Source organism: Xenopus laevis, chromosome 4L (genome assembly GCF_017654675.1).
Source record: "Xenopus laevis strain J_2021 chromosome 4L, Xenopus_laevis_v10.1, whole genome shotgun sequence".
In the NCBI taxonomy this organism is placed as follows: domain Eukaryota; kingdom Metazoa; phylum Chordata; class Amphibia; order Anura; family Pipidae; genus Xenopus; species Xenopus laevis.
This window is the reverse complement of record NC_054377.1, coordinates 144340077-144359009: the sequence shown is the minus strand read 5'-3', so window position 1 is coordinate 144359009 and position 18933 is coordinate 144340077. Positions and strand designations below refer to the sequence as shown.

Sequence of the window (18933 nt, the reverse complement as noted above, 5' to 3'; positions counted from 1 at the left end):
AGTTCATTTTGGAGTGCAGTTGGCTTATCAAGCTCCCCTCTTCATTCTGAATCTGCATAGATAAGCCAACTTGGACTCCAAAATGGACTGAAATACTCTGTACTGTGTAGCAAAGCTGGATCGTATGAACAGCTTCAATAGTTTACGATGAAAAATCAGTAGGCTAACAGATCAAAGAAGGTCATCATGGATAAAACTTCTTAATTCTTTGGGTGGCTCATAGCATTTACCAAAAAACTGGAACCATTGGAAGATATGCCATTTATTCCTTTGTAGTAAGGGTTGAGATATTTTGTTTGTAGCCAAGTTCTGCTATGTACCCATAGGGCACTTAGGCTTGCCATGCAGTGCATTTTTATGCTTCCCAATGCAACAACATTAACGGATGCCAGTTATCATTCAAAGAAACCCTGGCACCTGTGAACATAGAAAGATGCCTATATGTTGTACCATGCTGGAAAAACAAAGAATTGTGTTGTGGGCATCATCGATCTCTTTAGAACATCCATGAAAGAAACAACTGCAGGTTGAGTTAATTTACATATGTGCAGTCCATGTGCATAAATAATTTTTCATGGCAGTGATGACCAGTTTTTTGCATGTAGTAGGCGGAGGATCTATTCTATTGACTTGATTTGATTCAGGGAGGTCTTCGGATCTCTTGGACTGATCAGGGTCAGTAGGCCACTTCAACTACAAAGCTAACTCAGAAGAAAGAATCGAGTGATGCTGCCAACAAAGGCCCAATTAATGCTAGCCAGAAGGTAGCCTGGATAATCCACAAGCACATCCCGTTTGAAATCAATGGAAGTGTCCCCTAACTGCTGATTCCCATGAGATCCTATCATTCTACTAATTAGATACCATGGTAAGAGTTGAGAGGCGATGCTTCTGCCATTTTTTTCCGACTGACTAATTACTTTCCAGATTCTGCAATGAAGTTTACTGGCTAATGCCACAGGAATGACTTAGATCCAATTGGATGTTGATTGTTTAGAATAATTATAAGGGAGGGCTGTTGGGCAGTGCTTACCTTTTTATACCTTTAGTGGTTGCAATGCCTATGCATTGGAAGTCTTTAAGAATCAAATAAGATACAATAGGTATAAAATGTATAAATTATTGGAAGGAATATTGGAGCATGCAGGTAAATGGCAACAATTCAATAAAGAGGCTTATATTTGCATAGCGTTACAGTATAAACCTATTATGTTGTGAAATACACAGCCCTTTAACAAAAGGAAATTTATAAGAAAAAAAAAAAAGCACAAGAAGGTTTCTTCATGGATGACTGTAATTAAAATGTCAAGTTAGGATTCCGAGAATTGACGTTGTGCTAACGACAGCATTTCCCCCTCTTTAATGTCCACTTGATGTTACTCTGCTTGTCTAACAGATTCAGCTTCACATCTAAGCTGGAGCAATAGGATCGAGCTGATAGACTTGGCAGGCTTGAAGGAGGAATCAGACACAGCTCTCGCACTTTTCCAGCAAGTCATGGCTGGGTGAAACAGGGAGACTTTTCTTTGGGCTCCAGCGGGATTGATGTTTTCAGGGACTCAATAGCATTCAAAGAAAAATTGTAGAAAAAAAGATCTGTTTCCGAGGCTCCGGTTTCTGATAAAAGTGGCTTAGCCAAGTTTGATGCTGTAATTGAGGATGCAAAGCTTTGCTTACAGAGCATGTGTACTCCATCACTTGCACAGCCAAGTCTACAGTCACTGGGGACAAAGCTGGATACAGTTTCAATAGACAACTGCCAAAAAAATCCTTCACGTCTAACAGCAGCCAAGACAGCAGCAAATAAAAACTACATTTGCTGGGCCCAGTTGTGGGAAGGAATATTATATAATGCACAAATAGAGGAGTGTGGCACCTACTGAGGTTATGCTAGTGGGTTACCCATTATTTTTTTCTAAATAAATAAGCAAATCATATAGAGTGGTAAATGTATTTGTAGGTAAGGGTTGAATGGTCTAGGGGATGTACTGAATCCATAATTTTTAGATTTGGCTGGTTGCGGACTTCACATAATATTTGACAAATACAGATCCAAGCATTCATTTACATATTCAAATCTGAAACTGATTTGAATGACAAAATTGCATCCACATCTAATGACCCATAGCAACCAATCAGGCCTTTGTTTTCAAACAAAGTAGCAAACCTAAGACCATAATTACTGTCCCACAGGTGTCCAAAGCTTTCAAAGTCACATGAATACGTTCCACCAAACCAAATTCAAAGCCTACAAAAAAATGCTGTGATCTGGCTGAATTCAGAACTGAAATTGTGGCAAAATTGATTTTGTATTTTTCCTCAAAAAACTCTACATAGAAAATATGCAAAAATATTACGAAAAATTAAAAAGATACAATAGCTTAACACAGAAATTAATTTGCAAAGCCCAAATCAATTAGGACAAGTACTTAAGCATAAGCAAGAGAATACTGCCTAATTCAAAAATATAGTACAGGTATGGGACCCGTTATCCAGAATGCTCCGGATCTGGGGTTTTCCAGATAATGGATATTTCCATAATTTGGATCTTCATACCTTAAGTCTACTAGAAAATCATGTACATATTAAATAAACCCAACAGGTTGGTTTTGCTTCCAATAAGGATTAATTAGTTGGGATCAAGTACAAGTTACGGTTTTATTATTACACAGAAAAGGGAAATCGTTTTTAAAAATGTGGATTTGGTTAAAATGAACTCCATTACTATAACCTTCCTGGAATTCAGAGCTTTCTGGAAACGGATTTCAGGATAACGGCAGTGTCACACCTAAAACATTTATTTGAAGCACGAATAAAATCCTACATGTATTCAAAAAACAAAAATCTACTACAATATTTCAAAAGGACCTCAGAGCTTTTGAGATCCTCCCTCCTACCGTGATTTGCAAGTCTTCCAATGAAACTTCCATAGATTTTGTAGCAGTTTCATTGCTTCATAAAGAGAACATTACAGACTTCCTACCGAACAGAAAACAATGCAGCCTGTTTAGATCACGTGATTTCATTCTTCGAGACAATTCAAAGAAAAATGTGCAAAAATGAATATATTTTTCAGTTAAAGAGTTTAAATGGTGCACTAAGAAACCAAAATAGGTGTGACATATCTGCACTCTTGGTTCCTTGGATGAGCTGTTGCCGAGAATACCTGGTACACAATACACCTCTATAAATCGTAGCTGAGCTTTTTAATGGTAGAAAATGTTAAGTGATTGTTTTTAGAAAACCACTTGTGGCTTCCCCAGAAGAGTAGAGCGTTGTGGATTTAATTTCCCCCTGTGACACTGTGCGTTTGATGTTACTGAACATTTAACCTCAGGATGTGGACAACACACTCTCGTATAGACACATTTCTTGAGGGAACAGGAGAGTGGTTACTTCAAGTGACAGTTTTCTAATTATTCTGTCAAGCATCAATCTCTGAAGCTCCTGGTTCCTCCGAGCGTTGACTGACAAGGCAATCAGCGCCTTACTCACGGCTTAAATACCGACAACTCACTTGCAAACATGCCTCAATGTGTAGTTAAATATACATTTACCCTTTATTGAAAATACCTCTTTTCTTTGCAAAATGCCATTGGTACAGATTTGAAATTTGTTTAGGTTCATGTGTGTCCATCTCGTGAGAGTATACTGATTGGTTCAGATTGAAGACCAAGTAATTGTGAAATTTCCAAATTGGGTATATTGTTAGTTTTAAATTTTACATTTTTTAAAACTCTATAATAAATGTAGGCAATTTCCCCTGAGCTCCAAATCACCTTCTGGAATAATAAGATGTCACTAAGTCACCCATCTGTTTTACACCACTGAACACAAAGCTACAACATAAAAGGGACCATGAGCATTGGCCCAACCAAATACTCAAATTGTTAAAACATTAGTTCTAGATTTTTTAAGGCTAACATAAAAGCTTTCATTTAGGTTCATTCTTATTATTTATTGTTTGAATTCTTTAAAATGTTTTAATAGGAAAATTATTTCTCCAGTGCCCCCCCCAATGGCTATTTTCAGTCATGCTTTTTAAAATCAGATCTTTTAATAACTTTCATGGTTTTAGAGAAAATGAGTGTACCACAAAAAATCGACCTGTAATAAATAGGCCACTCAATGTCAATTCCACCACTCTTGGATCAAGTGTGTAGGCCCTTGACCAATACAGTCGGTGGCTAAATATTAGTTTCAGTCTCCCATTTTCTGATCATTGGCCCATTGGAAGAATGTGGCCAAACAAGCGAATGATCATATTTATGACCATCTTAAAGAAGAAGAACCCAACGGTGATGTATAGATATAAATAAAAGCAGCCTTCGTTGTGTGAGCTAGGACTCCCCTTTTAGTAAATGATAAAATGCAAATAATCCAGAAAACGAAATGTGCAATTAACGTGCTTGACTTAATTCATCGAATACACACATCTTTGCCAGGAGAATCCACCTGCAAGAAGAGATATGTCTCTAATTCCCCCTGGGTGCAAATGCATCATCTCCAGCACTGGTTACAATATAAAAGCATTAATGCTGCTTTGAATTAAGAGATTACAAAATGCAGGGGGCACAATACACCTCCAAAACTTATTCTACTGCAGCTAGTCCCAAAATCCCAAAGGGCAAAGATCAAGGTAAAAACGTGCCGAGGAAACGTGAGGAAACGTATATAGAGTGAAATGCATAGCACATATTTAGCCTTCTCTTAACCATTTAGGTAAGTCTATTTCTTCCATTTAACCTACAGTTCATTAGTAGGTTAATGAATATCACTATTCTATTGGCTGAAAAGCAAGTTGAAATGCACCCAGGTACTACAATAGGAAATCCTTTTTTTACCCACGAGTCACATTTAAATACGAAAAACTTGGGAAGTAACATGGGCATAAAAAAAATTCACAATACACATGTACATGCCTCCAGAACTTGGCTCCAATTCAGAAATTCATTAATTTTTTTCTTATTTTTTGCATTGAAGACCCTGGGAGCAACATCAGAGGGTTGGTGAGCTAAATTTTGCTCACAAGCCAATGGTTTAGAATGGATCACTGGATTAGATTGAGAAAACCTGGAGAAATATGGCTGCTCTTTCCGGTGGAATGCAAGGTGCAATCAGTGATAATCAAAGGTGACGTCACATTCCTAGACCATCTTTTTTTTTAGGGTGTTCCAGCACTCACAAGATTTAAAATGTGCTTGTAAGCTATGTCAAACAATCATTAAAAGGATTATATGGAATGAGGTATTTGATTTGGGTGACCTTGGAGGGTGTTTGGTTAATTGGAAAGGGTTCTCCAATAACGTGTTACTTCTTTTTAACATTCATATAACTATTAATCAAACAGCTATCATTCAACTCCATTAGAGATAGAAATCCCAAGACCCAATGCTAGAATCCTGGGTGGGTCTGGTTGGGCAGATGGACACTCTGTCCCAGCTACCAAACCATACCTGTTTCGCCTTTACCTTTAACCCAACCTGAAGATCAGCAAAGTGATGCCACATTGGAAGCAAATCAACCAGGTCAGGGGGGGAAAAAAATAATTTCTCATTGAGGAAGGTGGGGGGGATCGCAAGCAATAAACCCAGGCAGAGTATCTGCAGACTGCCGGCATGGGGGAATTTCCGCAGGTAACCGAACCACGTTGCGGGTATTCCTTGTGTACCCGATCCAATGCAGGACTCAACCCAATGATGCCTGGACAGACAGAGTTAGAATTCTCCCTATGTGTTAACATTCTCGAATGTTGTTTTCAATAATAAAGTTTCTCTCAACTTGCCATACCTACAATAATCCTAAAATAAGGAAAACGCATATAAAAATAAAACATCTGAAAAGCACAAAGCGTCCACTCCAAACTGACAAAGACAAAAATTGACCTAACTTGAAAAAACATAAAAGGCTAACTGCACATGTCAGACTCTTGACCTGATCTACTTAATTCAACATTATGATTTTGATAAATGCCACTATTTTGCTCATTCTAATATGAAAAAAGGGATTAAAAACACAGTATTTCTAAGCCTTGCAATTCTACCCACGCACCATATGAAGGCTGTATTTTGCAACAAGGACGAGAGCGAATTAAATCATGGCCAAATGCTCACAGATGAAGGAATAAAAGGGGAGAACGCTTGCTTTAAAGGGATTAAATATACTGAGAACAATAATAGGAACAAATCCTCCTGTGGAAACGGAGTTCTTGGTATTTGTACAAAAGGAAGGTAACAAATTAGACAAACTACTTGATCTGCAGGCAGCTTTATGCTCACATTGTCGCCACATGCAAGTCATAGAAAATCATTTGAAAATTACAGCATGGGCTATTGATTATATCTTGCAAGTCAAGTCTGGGTGTTGCAAATAAGAGGATTCAAATTAAAGTCAAAACAGCTGATAGTATGTTTTTAGTGTTGAATGTATTTACTGCTTGGATGAGAAAAGGGTTAAAGCATTTACATGCAGGATTTGACATACTATACCCGCCGCTGGATGTCGAAGCACTTAGGAAGTGTTCGACATCCGAGACCCTTGGATAAAAATCCACAGACAACAAAAAAAAGTAACTGTTGGTTAGCAGTTGAATGGCTATTCTTCAGCCACACATGAGTAATAGTTCTACAATGATCCATGAGTAATAGTTCTTCTACAATGACTGGACCAAGCCTCCCCACACAACAGTGAAGACAGGAGCCATCATGATTCTAGGTAGGACACCCCATTTAAATGTTTCATGGTTGTTCATGACAGAAGCTGCTATTTTTAAGTTTCAGCACTTTGATTATTCTATTGCATCACAGAAGTGACTACAATGTAGTGTAGTTTGCTATTAATGACATTGCTAGAAGTTAGTGGTGCCATATCAATATCTTTACTTGGACAACTAACATCTCAGGATTACCTCAATGGTAATCCCATATGGAAAGGGCATGTTGGTCTTACTGGGATCACTATAATCCTTATAAGCCCCAAAAAAGCAGGGTGTGCATTCCTTATTATAACTCCCTTGTTTGCTATAATATATCTCCCCTAAAACCAACATGGCAGATACAAGGATGCCTCTAGAATCAATGGGGTGATATTATAAGCATCTTGTCACCCATAGCCAAGTGACATTGTTCTTCAACACCATCTTTGCAAATGAAAAAGATTTAATGAGATCTTCATTAGACCTTCTATATTGGTGCTCATTACAAACAAACACAGTTTATTGTATCTACTGTCAAGGCAACTTGAGTGATTCATCGGATGCACTTCACTCAAAGCTCTCTAGATCAATGAACCTTTCCAGTAAGCGATTCCAGTAGATACCTTTCCTCAGCAAACATTGAAAGGATGGATGTTCTTCACCATCAGCATTTTGAATGGCTCCTCGTTCCACTTTTTCAAGGATGACCAACAGCCACATTTGTCAGGATATCAACTCAGTCCCACTTTTATTTCTTTTCATCAAAGGGTAAACTCAGTAGAAAGTTGGGGAAAAAACCCATAAAAGCAAAAAAAAAAAAAATCAATTATAGCTTAGTTGGGATCAAGTTCAAAGGTAATGTTTTATTATTACAGAAAAAAGCAAATTAGGAGCTTTCTGTATAAGAAGTTTCCACATAACAGAACCCATACCTGTATATTTATTAAGTATTCCCTATAGTCCGGGTGCTTGTTTATATTATTGATGGTTAGAGAGCTGCAGAACAAATTATACAAATTATAGAAAAAAATATTTAAAAGAAAAAGAAAATTAATTCTAAATGAACAAAAAATACAAATAAAAGAAACAATTTTATTGTTCTGTACATACAGTAAACCATATACTCCAACAGTGCCTGTCCATAAAGGGAAATAATAAATTAAAATGAAAAAGATTTAGCATTAACCTATATTAAATTATAGGAAGCAAACACTTTAGTGGTATTTTACAGAATACAGGAATGGGATTCGTTATCTGGAAAGCTAGGAATAACAGGACGGCCATAGTCTCCATTTTAATGAAATAATTTAGATTTTTTTTTTTTTTTTTTAAAAATGTCCTTTTTCATTGTAATAATAAAACAGAACCTTGTACTTGAACCCAGCTAAGATATAATTAATCCTGATTGGATGCAAAACAATCCTATTGGGTTTGATTGATATTTAAATGATTTTTAGCAGACTTAAGATATGAAGATCCAAATAACGGAAAGACCCCTTATCTGAAAAGACCCAGGTCTCGAGCATTCTGGATAACAGGTCCCACACCTGTAATAAATAGAACAGGCAAGTGATGGAAGTTGTAGAACATAGAGCAGATGATCTAAATCACACTGGTTCCAGAACTCATCTGCTCCAGGATTCAAGAGTTCAGTCTCAGCCAAGACAGTTCACCATGAGCTGTGTCGGAAGCAACTAAAAGCTTTATTCTCTATCACCCACGCATGTCAGAAAATCCAATAAGTGCGTTTAACCTCCTGCACACAATGAGGTCCAAGTATTAAATGTGTTAATTACAGGCTGTTTACAGAAGTATGCAAAGGTCCCCAATTAATAAAAGCCCAGCCATAGATGTTTGCAGAGAAACAGTTTGGCCTATTAATTGACAAGCAAAGCCTTGCAAAGGTGCCCAGCTAGAGATAACGATTAATGGAAAAAATAAGCCACTGATAAGGAGAAAATAAAATAATTAACACAGAAGTGTGCATATAACCCAGGGGAGGATTGAGACCAATATGCAAAGCCTTCCCTTCAGAGAGAATTTCAGCCATGCGGCAGCAGATAACGCTGAGAATTTAGATACTCAGACATGACTTGGATGAAATACAGTACCAAGACTGGTTTTGCTTTGGCTTATGAAAAGAACAAGGATTTGGGGAAATGTAATTCTATTAGCTGCAGACAGTTGGGGCTCTGGGGCCTTTTTGGTCCACGTTGAGAACAACAATTTACATTAATGTTTTTAAATTCTTTTGTTTCATAAGAATAATTGGGTTAACCCTGGTATGTGGGCTGATTTATTTAATATCATTGTTGTGTTCCCTAATTTTATATACGTTTTTTGAGAAATGAAAATCTGATGAGGCACGGGGTTTTATAAAGCAACATACAACATACCCACAACTTTACAATTACAAAACACGGGTATCTTCATACAAGAGTATAAATACATCAGTACTTAATTCTGATTGGTCAAAGGAAGTGAGACGAAGAAAAGCAAATCCTGATTGGCTACATCATGGCACAGTGACCTTCAGAAGGACCTTCAGGAGTTCTGGAACATATGAAATACAGTGAAACCTCAATTTTCCATACATTGTTCTAGATTTTGGTACCCTGAAAAAGTAAAATGGGGGTTCTACTCTACCTGCTAAGATCCCTAATTCACAAATGTGGGTAACTTTGTGTACCCAAAGTCAACCCAAGCCACAACCCCAACCCCACTCTGGAAGTCCACTGGAAGGTTGCACTAGTGGCTGATGACACAGTATTATGGTATGAGGTGTTTCTGCAAGGCCTTTCCATAATTCCTCATGGGTTTTCTTTATTTTTTTAGTTCTTTTAGATTGGTAATTTTTCATAGACAATTGCCAGTCTTAACAGAAACATGTGTGGACGACCATTGGAGGGGTAAGCTTTAGTGATGTGCGAATTGACAAAAATATAGCCCGCACCTGATCCTTCCCAACCCGGCATAGCAGCTCTATGTATAGTCCTATGTAGAGGCCACTGCCGTTGGAAGCTGGCAGAGTAAGGTTGGGGGCAGGGAGAACGGAAGGAAGAGCCAACAACACAACAAACTTCTGCAGGCGTTGGCCTAAACCCACTTGGCCTGCAGGTTTCAGGCTGTTCCGCACATCATTAGTGTCATTAGTTAGTCAAGTCCATGTTTTTTCAAGGCGAAGAGCAGCACAGACAAAGTGCAGAGAACTCTTGTGTGAAATTAGCCCAACATCTGGTAGAGGGTTGATAGAAAATAATAGCACAGTAATGGGGACAGATATACCGAGGATGATATAGCAGACTCAAATTATACTTGAATAATTGTCTTACAGTTCAAATTCAGCAACGTTTCAGTGCATTAGAAAGAAATATGTTGCATTGCAGTACTCTAGGCAAATGTGAATTTAGTATCAAGGAGATGTAGCTGGAACTCTACAATTCTAAAGAAGAAACTCTATGGTAACGGATACATACACTGAAATGTCTCATTAGATCTGCTTAGAGGCAGTACATAAAGATGTAACAAGACTTGCTGTATGCCAGGATAGGTATTCCCCTATACCACTGGTTCCAAAACTGTGGGGCTGGGGAGTCAACTGGCATTTGCTCTCCTAGATACACCTGAAAGTCCATATTAATAACACATTTATAAAGAGAGAACATATTCCACACCTTTGTACAACAGGTGTAACATCCTGCCTGGAGTTGAACCAGTGACCTCGCTTAAAACCTTAATGTAGCTAGTTATACAGGCGGATCAGGGAAAGGCAAATGGAAAAGGTCTTGCAACCTGGTTATGCTCCTGCCAGCAAGGTCTTGATTCCCTCTGAATCTTTTCCACCTGCTCAATCCCCTGAGGAACCCAAGCAGATCGGCACCACTACAGTGTGACCCGTGGAATGATTCCGCAGACGTGCCCAGGGTCTCTGCATGTGCTGTGGTGCTAAAGGCAATTTTGTGTGCACCTGCCCAGTAATGGTTAGAGTTTGGGTAGTGAATGAGGCTGGGGATATTCATTCCGGTTGTATTTCTGCTCCCTGCAACACTTGTTCTAATATTTGCGTTCCTGTCACTGTGTCCTGGAATAATACAGCCTGTTTCTGTTTTTAAGAATGTTATTGATTCAGGGGCTGCTTGAATTTGCTTGATGCCTCTTCTGCTGCAAAAATATCTGTCCCTTCCATTACTCTCTCCTCTCCTGTCAGACTCTTGTCCATGGTTAGCAATGGGTTAGTTAACGCTGTAACCCCTAAACTTGAGATGTATGTGAAGGGCTCCTCTCAAATCGAAAGGTGGTTGTTAGAGTCGGCCAGATCTCGATCGGATGGGGTTAAAAATCGCGTCGGATCGCGGCCGCATCTGTCCGTTGATGCAGTCCCGCGATCCGACCGCCCGTTTGCGAACGTGAAGGATCCGATCGTTGGGCCCTAGGGCCCACGATTGGATCAGCCCGATATTGCCCACCTCAAGGTGGGCATATCGGAGGGAGATCCGCTCGTTTGGCGACATCGCCAAACGAGCGGATCTATCAGTGTATGGCCACCTTAACACTGCAATTTGAATGCCTGTGTGCCGATCCTTCTCTGTTCTCTAACATATGTGAGGCTGCTGGATCCTTTGGGATTGTGCACCGGGCTGATCTGGTGAAGGGTGTGCGTCGGTTCTACTTTCAAAATTGGAAACATGTTTATTATATAAACAACACCTGATCTATAAATACAATAACACACAGGGCTCACTGGTAGATTAGTGGGCCGGCTGGGATGCCCGCCACAGTGATCCTTTCCTCCTAAGCGATGGTTTTCCTATGGCGTGTGGAGCGCACTTCCGGGTTTTATGCATCGTCGGCATCAGGACGTCATTGGCGTGAACTTTGGAATATTTAAAGGGGCTTTGTATACAAACTAATTGCCCTTCGTTAGGTCTAACTTCTTAGTTCCTGGGTGTGTTTCTGTTTGATTCCTGTTTTGACCCTTGCCTGCCTGACTATTCTGAACTCTGCCAAATCTGACCCTTGCCTGCCTGATTACTCTGAACTCTGATTATCCTGACCTTTGCCTGCCTGACTATTCTGATTCTACTGGTATTGACCTTTGCCTGCCTGACTATCCTTGAACGCTGCCTGTATCGACCCCAGCCTTATTGACCTTGCTCGAACTCCGCCAGAACCGACCACTGTATGTGTCTGACTCTCTTTCAACTCTGCCAGCATCGACCCCGGCCTGTCTGATTATGTTTTTGTCTATTCCAAAAATTGTGCCTTCCATCCGAAGACTTTATAACGACCGTACCCCTTTGCTCGTCCAGAACATTTGCTTTGCTCCTCTCTCATTAAGACCTGGTGGTATCCAATTAGCAGAGGGCTCTTCCCAAAGTGAAAGGTGGCTGCTACAGGCAGAAGCGGAGCCGAGACCAGGGAGCCTAGAAGCTGTTCTGGATTTAGGGAGCCGGTCATGACACTCACACTGCACAGATCAAGGGGATAGGACTTTGTTATAAGCAACCAATTCACAGCACTCCAATAAGAAAGCTGGTCAAGGAATGACCAAACACCACATCCTAGGAAAACTGTATTAAAAAAGCACTAACCAAGCAATCAATGCATGGAATTCATTGGGTACTTGCATCCTGTTAATCATAAATCTGCTAAAGTACAGGGTTATCCCGGCACACAGCCATTAAACATGTTTAGCTCATAATCAATAACGCTAATTAGGGGCAAGTAATGGCTAATGTGCAAACGGATTTAATTTAGCTAAGACTGAAACACGAAACCATTAGAATATGGAGTGCACCAAGCTGCAAACACCCTCCTGCAATAAACAGGTTGAGATAAAAGCACAATACATTACAGGAAGGAAATCCAAGTAGAGTAACTTGTTGTAAATTGTAGTTTTCTGCATAGACGCTCTTCTAATTAGATTAGCGCTTTATTCCGACGCGAACTCGTACAGATGATTTATCTGCACAAAATTCATAATCAATTACACTGCACACTGGGACCAATTACGAGCAAGATTAGGACTCCTCTGTACTATTCTAACCAGGAATATGAGCCAAGCATGGTATATTTTCCATTTTGGTTTGAGTTTTCTGGATTCCCCGTATGATCGTTGAAAGGATTATTTCTTATATCTGTACTAGACATATTAGATTAATATAATAAACAGGCAAAGGAACATTTGCTTTGCTGTTTCCTACTAAGAACAAATTGTTCCTACAGGAAGAGCCTCAGTTGTCCCTAGTTCAGTTCTGAACCTATTGGTGGACTTGGAAGCTAAAGTAATCCAGTCACTGGGATTAGTGTCCTGTGCAGAACCAATTTTTGAAACCCAATCCAACCAGCGACCAACAAGCCGCACCGGACCCTCATTTTTACCTGCTTGGACGCGCTACCTGACCCGACCCGCATATGTCTTATCCGCAACCCGATCTGCTAACCATCGAGAAACGGGAAGTGTCACAGACCGTGTGATGTATGACCAACTAGCACAAACAGGGAAATACCACACTTGTTAGAAGGGTTTACACAGGGGTTTATTAGAGATATAAAAAGCATGAAACCAAGAACACTGCATTAGCATTTGAAATACCTAAGTCTCAGTAACACTCCCTGGCCAGAAATATAGAGCTTCCCTTAGAGCAATCCACAGCAAGATGCACACGCTCTTCAAGGCAAATCCAAAGACAAAGGTAGGGAGTTCCTTCAGGCAATTTCAAAGGGTAAGGGGCAAAGTTCCTTTGGGTAAATCCACAGAATAACAATACTCTGTTGTCATGTTGTCACAAGGGTTGGGTGATGTCAAAAGGGGCGTGGCTATGCCGCAGCAGGGATCTACAAGGTGGAGATCGGAGAAGGGAAACGGTAAATTCTAAGATGGTTGAGGGCTTAGGTGGGTGGGCCAATGGCTACATTAAAGGGCATAACAGATTTAATGGCAACTACAATGCCCGTAAATCTGTAATACCGGCTCTGGCCTGGGCTCACTTATAGCTCTGGGCTCTCTTATAGCTCTGGGCTCTCTTATAGCTCTGGGCTCTCTTATAGCTCCGGGCTCTCTTATAGCTCCGGGCTCTCTTATAGCTCCGGGCTCTCTTATAGCTCCGGGCTCTCTTATAGCTCCGGGCTCAGATTACAGCAGAGATGGGGGGGGGGAAGGAAGCAAACTGAGCATGCTCACGCCCGGGGCAAGGATGTTTAAGATGAAAGCAGGAAGTCTGATACAGAAGCCCATGAGTACACAATAAAAGGAAAGAAATGCTGTGTTTCTTTTGACAGAGGACTTTGAGGGTTTACTGGTATATTTAGGTGGACCTTTATGATAAGGCTTACTTAGTTTAAACCATTCCTTCTCCTTTAAAAAATATGCAAAGGAGTAACTATTGATAAGACCCGCAACCCGATCAGCGACCCACAAACCCACATCTATAGCCGCACCCGAATGTTCTACCCGCAGGTTACCCTTTTTTTGCCGGTAATCTTCAGGTACCCGACCCGCTGCAGGACTGGCACTGGGATTAAATGAGCGTTCCTCAAGAAATAATTTAGAAGAGCAGTGGTTAGAAGTCCTCTTTAGAACTTGCTGCCTCTTACAGTTCTACAACCATGATTAATCAAACACCACACAAGGTGAAAGAACTGGGCATACACAAGGATAACAGCCCAACCCCAAATCCCCGAGTAAGCCCATGGAGAAGTACAGTAGTTTTAGCCATCATTTAATCCAAAATGAAAATGATTTGTTATATAAATATAATATTGACCTGCTGAAGTCAATGCCAATGAGTGGTGCTTGGACAACCTGCAAGGCCAAATTACATGTTTTAGTTTGTGAATCACAAGGTATTTAGTTCATGCATGGACAACTTTATATTGATCTTCCCAAATTTTGCAACTGACCCAAAGCTGTAGATAGCAAGCTGTGTCTGAAGGTTAGGTAGAGATTTAGGCAAATGTTTAGTCCCCTAGGTTTTCCTGGAAGGCAAGCATCAAAGCCACCATCTCAAGGGGTGGCATTCAACAAGCTTCCATATCACCTTCTAGATAGAGTCCAGATACAGTGTCAATATCTACTAAGAAAAGACAGATATAAGGGGCCACAGTCAAGCAGTAGAGATGGGGGTTGGCCTCATGAGACAATGAGCATGGCAGGAGAACATGGTCATAAAGAGGACTATCCATTGCAGGGACAACTCCTTAGTTCACAGGAAAAAACATAAATAATGTCAGCATATTTATACCATTTACTAAGCCCCATTCTGCAGTCACCATTAAGGGCATGGTGGGCTTTAAACTTACCTTAACAAGGACAGATATATTACTGGTTTATAGGGTCCGAGCACCAGCATACCTCACACAATATGGCACCAGACCAGTTTTGATAACCAGATTCAAATGCAATCATGCAAAAAAAAGATCTTATTTATCTACTTTCAACTGCTAAAGGAAGGGATAAGGCAGCTTTATATTCAGAAAGAGAACACATGCATTAAATACTGAAATAACTATCCCCTGTTACTGTGCCAAGATGACCATATTTTGTTTGTGTAAGAAATCAATAAGACATTGCTCATACTTTATGTCTCTTGGTTCTTCCTGCTGAGTTTATTTATTTTCGGCAATGTTTCTTTCTGTAATCTATCACATTAGTTAGAAATCATTTTGCTTTTAATCCCCATACTAGAAAGGAAAATAAAAAGAGCTCTTGTAATACTACATCTCCCAGCATCCCACTGTTACCTTGATGCAGTCTGATTGCTGGTCTGACTCAAATGATCAAGGACCAAGGCTACATTTGTAGGCCCTGATGTCACCTGAACACCTGCAAATGGGGTACAGAGGCTGTTCTTCTTGTCTTTTCTATGTATACCCTCAGGTCTGTGTATGTGTGTATGAGATTCTTTAAGAAACAGGATTAAACAGCCACAAATTGACTGATTTGGGCTCATGAACCCATGGTTCCAAACCTCTATGGAGGAAAGAACTTACCTTGAGGTCCTGCTGTTCTCCTAAAACACTGACCTTGCATCTCAAAACCATATATACATATTCTAACCCATACAATAAATAATAAAATGAGTTTACCCTGGGATCTGCAGTGAGAAGCTTGAAGGCTTGGTATACTTGCGACTCTTTCACACCACCGCCAAGATCAAGGAAGTTGGCTGGTTTTCCTCCATGCAAGTCAATGATATCACATGTTGCCATTGCGAGGCCCGCACCATTTACTATCAGAGAAAACAAATACCATGTCAACTGAGCAAATACAGAGCAGTTGCACAGACAAAAAACCTTCAGGCCAAGTACAAACATTATTTTTAGGGCTCAGAAGGGATAAGACAAAGTATAAATACACTCGCTGCATGTCCCTGAGGATGTCATTGTTGATTTATAGATGTTTTCACGGTCACATCGAGAAATTCCTTTTGCATCCGTGTATTTCGTAATGTTGACTTGGGCAAAGATACAACAAATATGTAGCCAATCTAACAATTTATACACAGCTGAACTGGATAAACAAAAACATCAGAACCTTCTTTATCTATTAGTCAAGCCATTTTTTATTTATTTTTTTTACTCTTGTTTAACCTAAATATGATGTAATGCAAAAATGGCTTTAGATGTGGCCCATTTGTTGGCCATGAGGCATTCTTCCAAGTGTTTCCATTTGTACAGCAATATTTACTGTATTCTTAATGTCTCCTGCATAGTTGGTTATCAGCTCAGATCTTGACATTCTTTGCACTTGTTTCTCTTACGCATATCACCTGCCACAAGATCACTATTCATATTTCTCAAGTGATTCCTTAAAGGGATACTGTCATGGGAAAAATTATTTTTTTCAAAATGAATCAGTTAATAGTGCTGCTCCAGGAGAATTCTGCACTGAAATCAATTTCTCAAAAGAGCAAACAGATTTATTTATATTCAATTTTGAAATCTGACATGGGGCTAGACATACTGTCAATTTCCCAGGTGCCCCAAGTCATGTGACTTGTGCTCTGATAAACTTCAATCACTCTTTACTGCTGTACTGCAAGTTGGAGTGATATCAACCCCCTCCCTTTTCCCCCCCAGCAGCCAAACAAAAGAACAATGGGAAGGTAACCAGATAGCAGCTCCCTAACACAAGTTAACAGCTGCCTGGTAGATCTAAGAACAACACTCAATAGTAAAAACCCATGTCCCACTGTGACACATCCAGATACATTGAGAAGGAATCAGCAGCCTGCCAGAAAGCATTTCTCTCCTAAAGTGCAGGCACAAGTCACATGACATGGGGCAGCTGGGAAATTGACAAAATGTCTAGCCCCATATCAGATTTCAAAATTAAATATAAAAAAATCTGTTTGCTCTTTTGAGAAATGGATTTCAGTGCAGAATTCTGCTGAAGTAGCACTATTAACTGATGCGTTTTGAAAAAAACATGTTTTCTGATGACAGGATCCCTTTAAGACCTAATTTACCCCAAATGTATGGAACCAATTCCTTTAAAATAAATATGGGGCAAAGGTTGTCTGCTTGTCATGAAATAATGCACGGCGAGCATGTAAGTAATCATGACAGCGATTTTCAGTTATGGATGGCATGTTAAAGAGCCTTGACCCTTCAATAAGAATGTGGTTTAGATTTAGAATTGCTCACCCAATACTCGACAACCATACAATGCCATAGACCTAACTGAGCAATAAGATTAAGGGATATCAGTAAAATTGGAGGAGATCTATGTCCTTATAAAGGAAAAGGGCTGTAAGGCTAAGCTATATAAGACTTAGAACTAGAAGGTGACTTCCTATATCCTATAGAATCTAAAGGAGGAATATATTTTTCCTTATAAAAGATGAATATTTGACCAGTCAGTCAGCTGAGGAAATATAAACTTTAGAAGAATGCTTCATCACCTTATAATTAAAACTAAAGAAAGATAGGAGAGAAGAACATTTTTCCATTACATTCCTGGTGAAATGGGTTTATTGTCCATTTGTTGATGATCAGAGCACTCATCATCAGAAGATGTAGGTGCATGGAATCAAGAAACATAAAGCGAAGGACATTGGGGTGCCAAGGAGGGTTCCCCAGTAAGGTTTTTAACAATCCAACAATTTTAGAGGGATTTTATAATTTTTTTTATCACAGTAGTTGTGTTTGGCCTAATAAAAACAGATAGTCCAGAGTTGACATCAGCCCTAGAAATTAATAGCATTAAATATCGGATAAGTAATTACTGAAATATCCACCAAATGAAAACAAATATAGGAAGGAGTCATAATGGCAGTCTATTTAAAGTGGTGGAAAGGGTTGAAGACATACAACATCGACATTGCACAACCAAATTCATTGAAATATCAGTGGGAAGGAAGATTTTAGCATTGGTTAAAAAAAAAAAAAAAAAAAAAAAAATAGACTTGACCGGCTTGCTGTTTGGACTTAGCAGGGATATGAAAAATACTCCTCTATAGATTAAGGACTGAACAACAATTGGTGTGGGAAGGGCAAGTAGAAACGTATCTTCTCTTGGCATCTGTAACTTTAGCAATTTTCTTAAAGACATGAAACAAATTGAAATATTACTGGCAACCTATAAGTCTTGTTGTCCAGCCCAAGTAATGTGCAGTCAAAGACAGAATGTCCTGTGAAGGATAAATGCAGGGAGATAATATCATACATAATATAAAATAACAGAGGAAGTTCTGCTGCTCATAATAAGCCAGTGAGTTTATGACATTTATTTTAGGATTAAGAATTCTTGGGCATCTCTAGAGGAACGCTGTAGCCTTATTTAGATTCATTTAAGATTAACACCTTTTGTGTCAGTGGAAAAAGATTAACTACACTTGAAATGGGTCCCTATTCGCAAGGGCTGGAATATATATTTTAGTGATACGATGACAGAAATGTGTTAATATTTGCATTATTCTACAAGGAAGTAACATAGTTTAACTATCACTTTGCTTTGATAAAATTGTGATCTGAGCAGTCTGGGTATTAAACACCCAGCCAAAAGCTGTCCCATAGTAACACTATATATAGCAGGACTTGTTTCAAAACAAAAAAAACCCAAAAAAACAGAGAATGGAGAAGATAGAAGAGTCCGAGTGGAAATTGAAAAAAGGAAAGGAAAGGAAGGAAAGGAAGGAAAGGAAAGGAAGGAAAGGAAGGAAAGGAAAGGAAGGAAAGGAAGGAAAGGAAAGGAAGGAAAGGAAGGAAAGGAAAGGAAGGAAAGGAAAGGAAGGAAA

General features: G+C 39.5%; 1 protein-coding gene across 1 annotated transcript in view; it reads right to left on the bottom strand.

The window, feature by feature from the left end:
• Nucleotides 1-18933, bottom strand: part of suclg2.L (succinate-CoA ligase, GDP-forming, beta subunit L homeolog) — a 154759-nt gene that overhangs the window by 38294 nt on the left and 97532 nt on the right. The window contains 1 exon segment of the mRNA NM_001096439.1: nucleotides 15782-15924. Within this exon segment, the coding sequence (NP_001089908.1) occupies nucleotides 15782-15924 (143 nt within the window).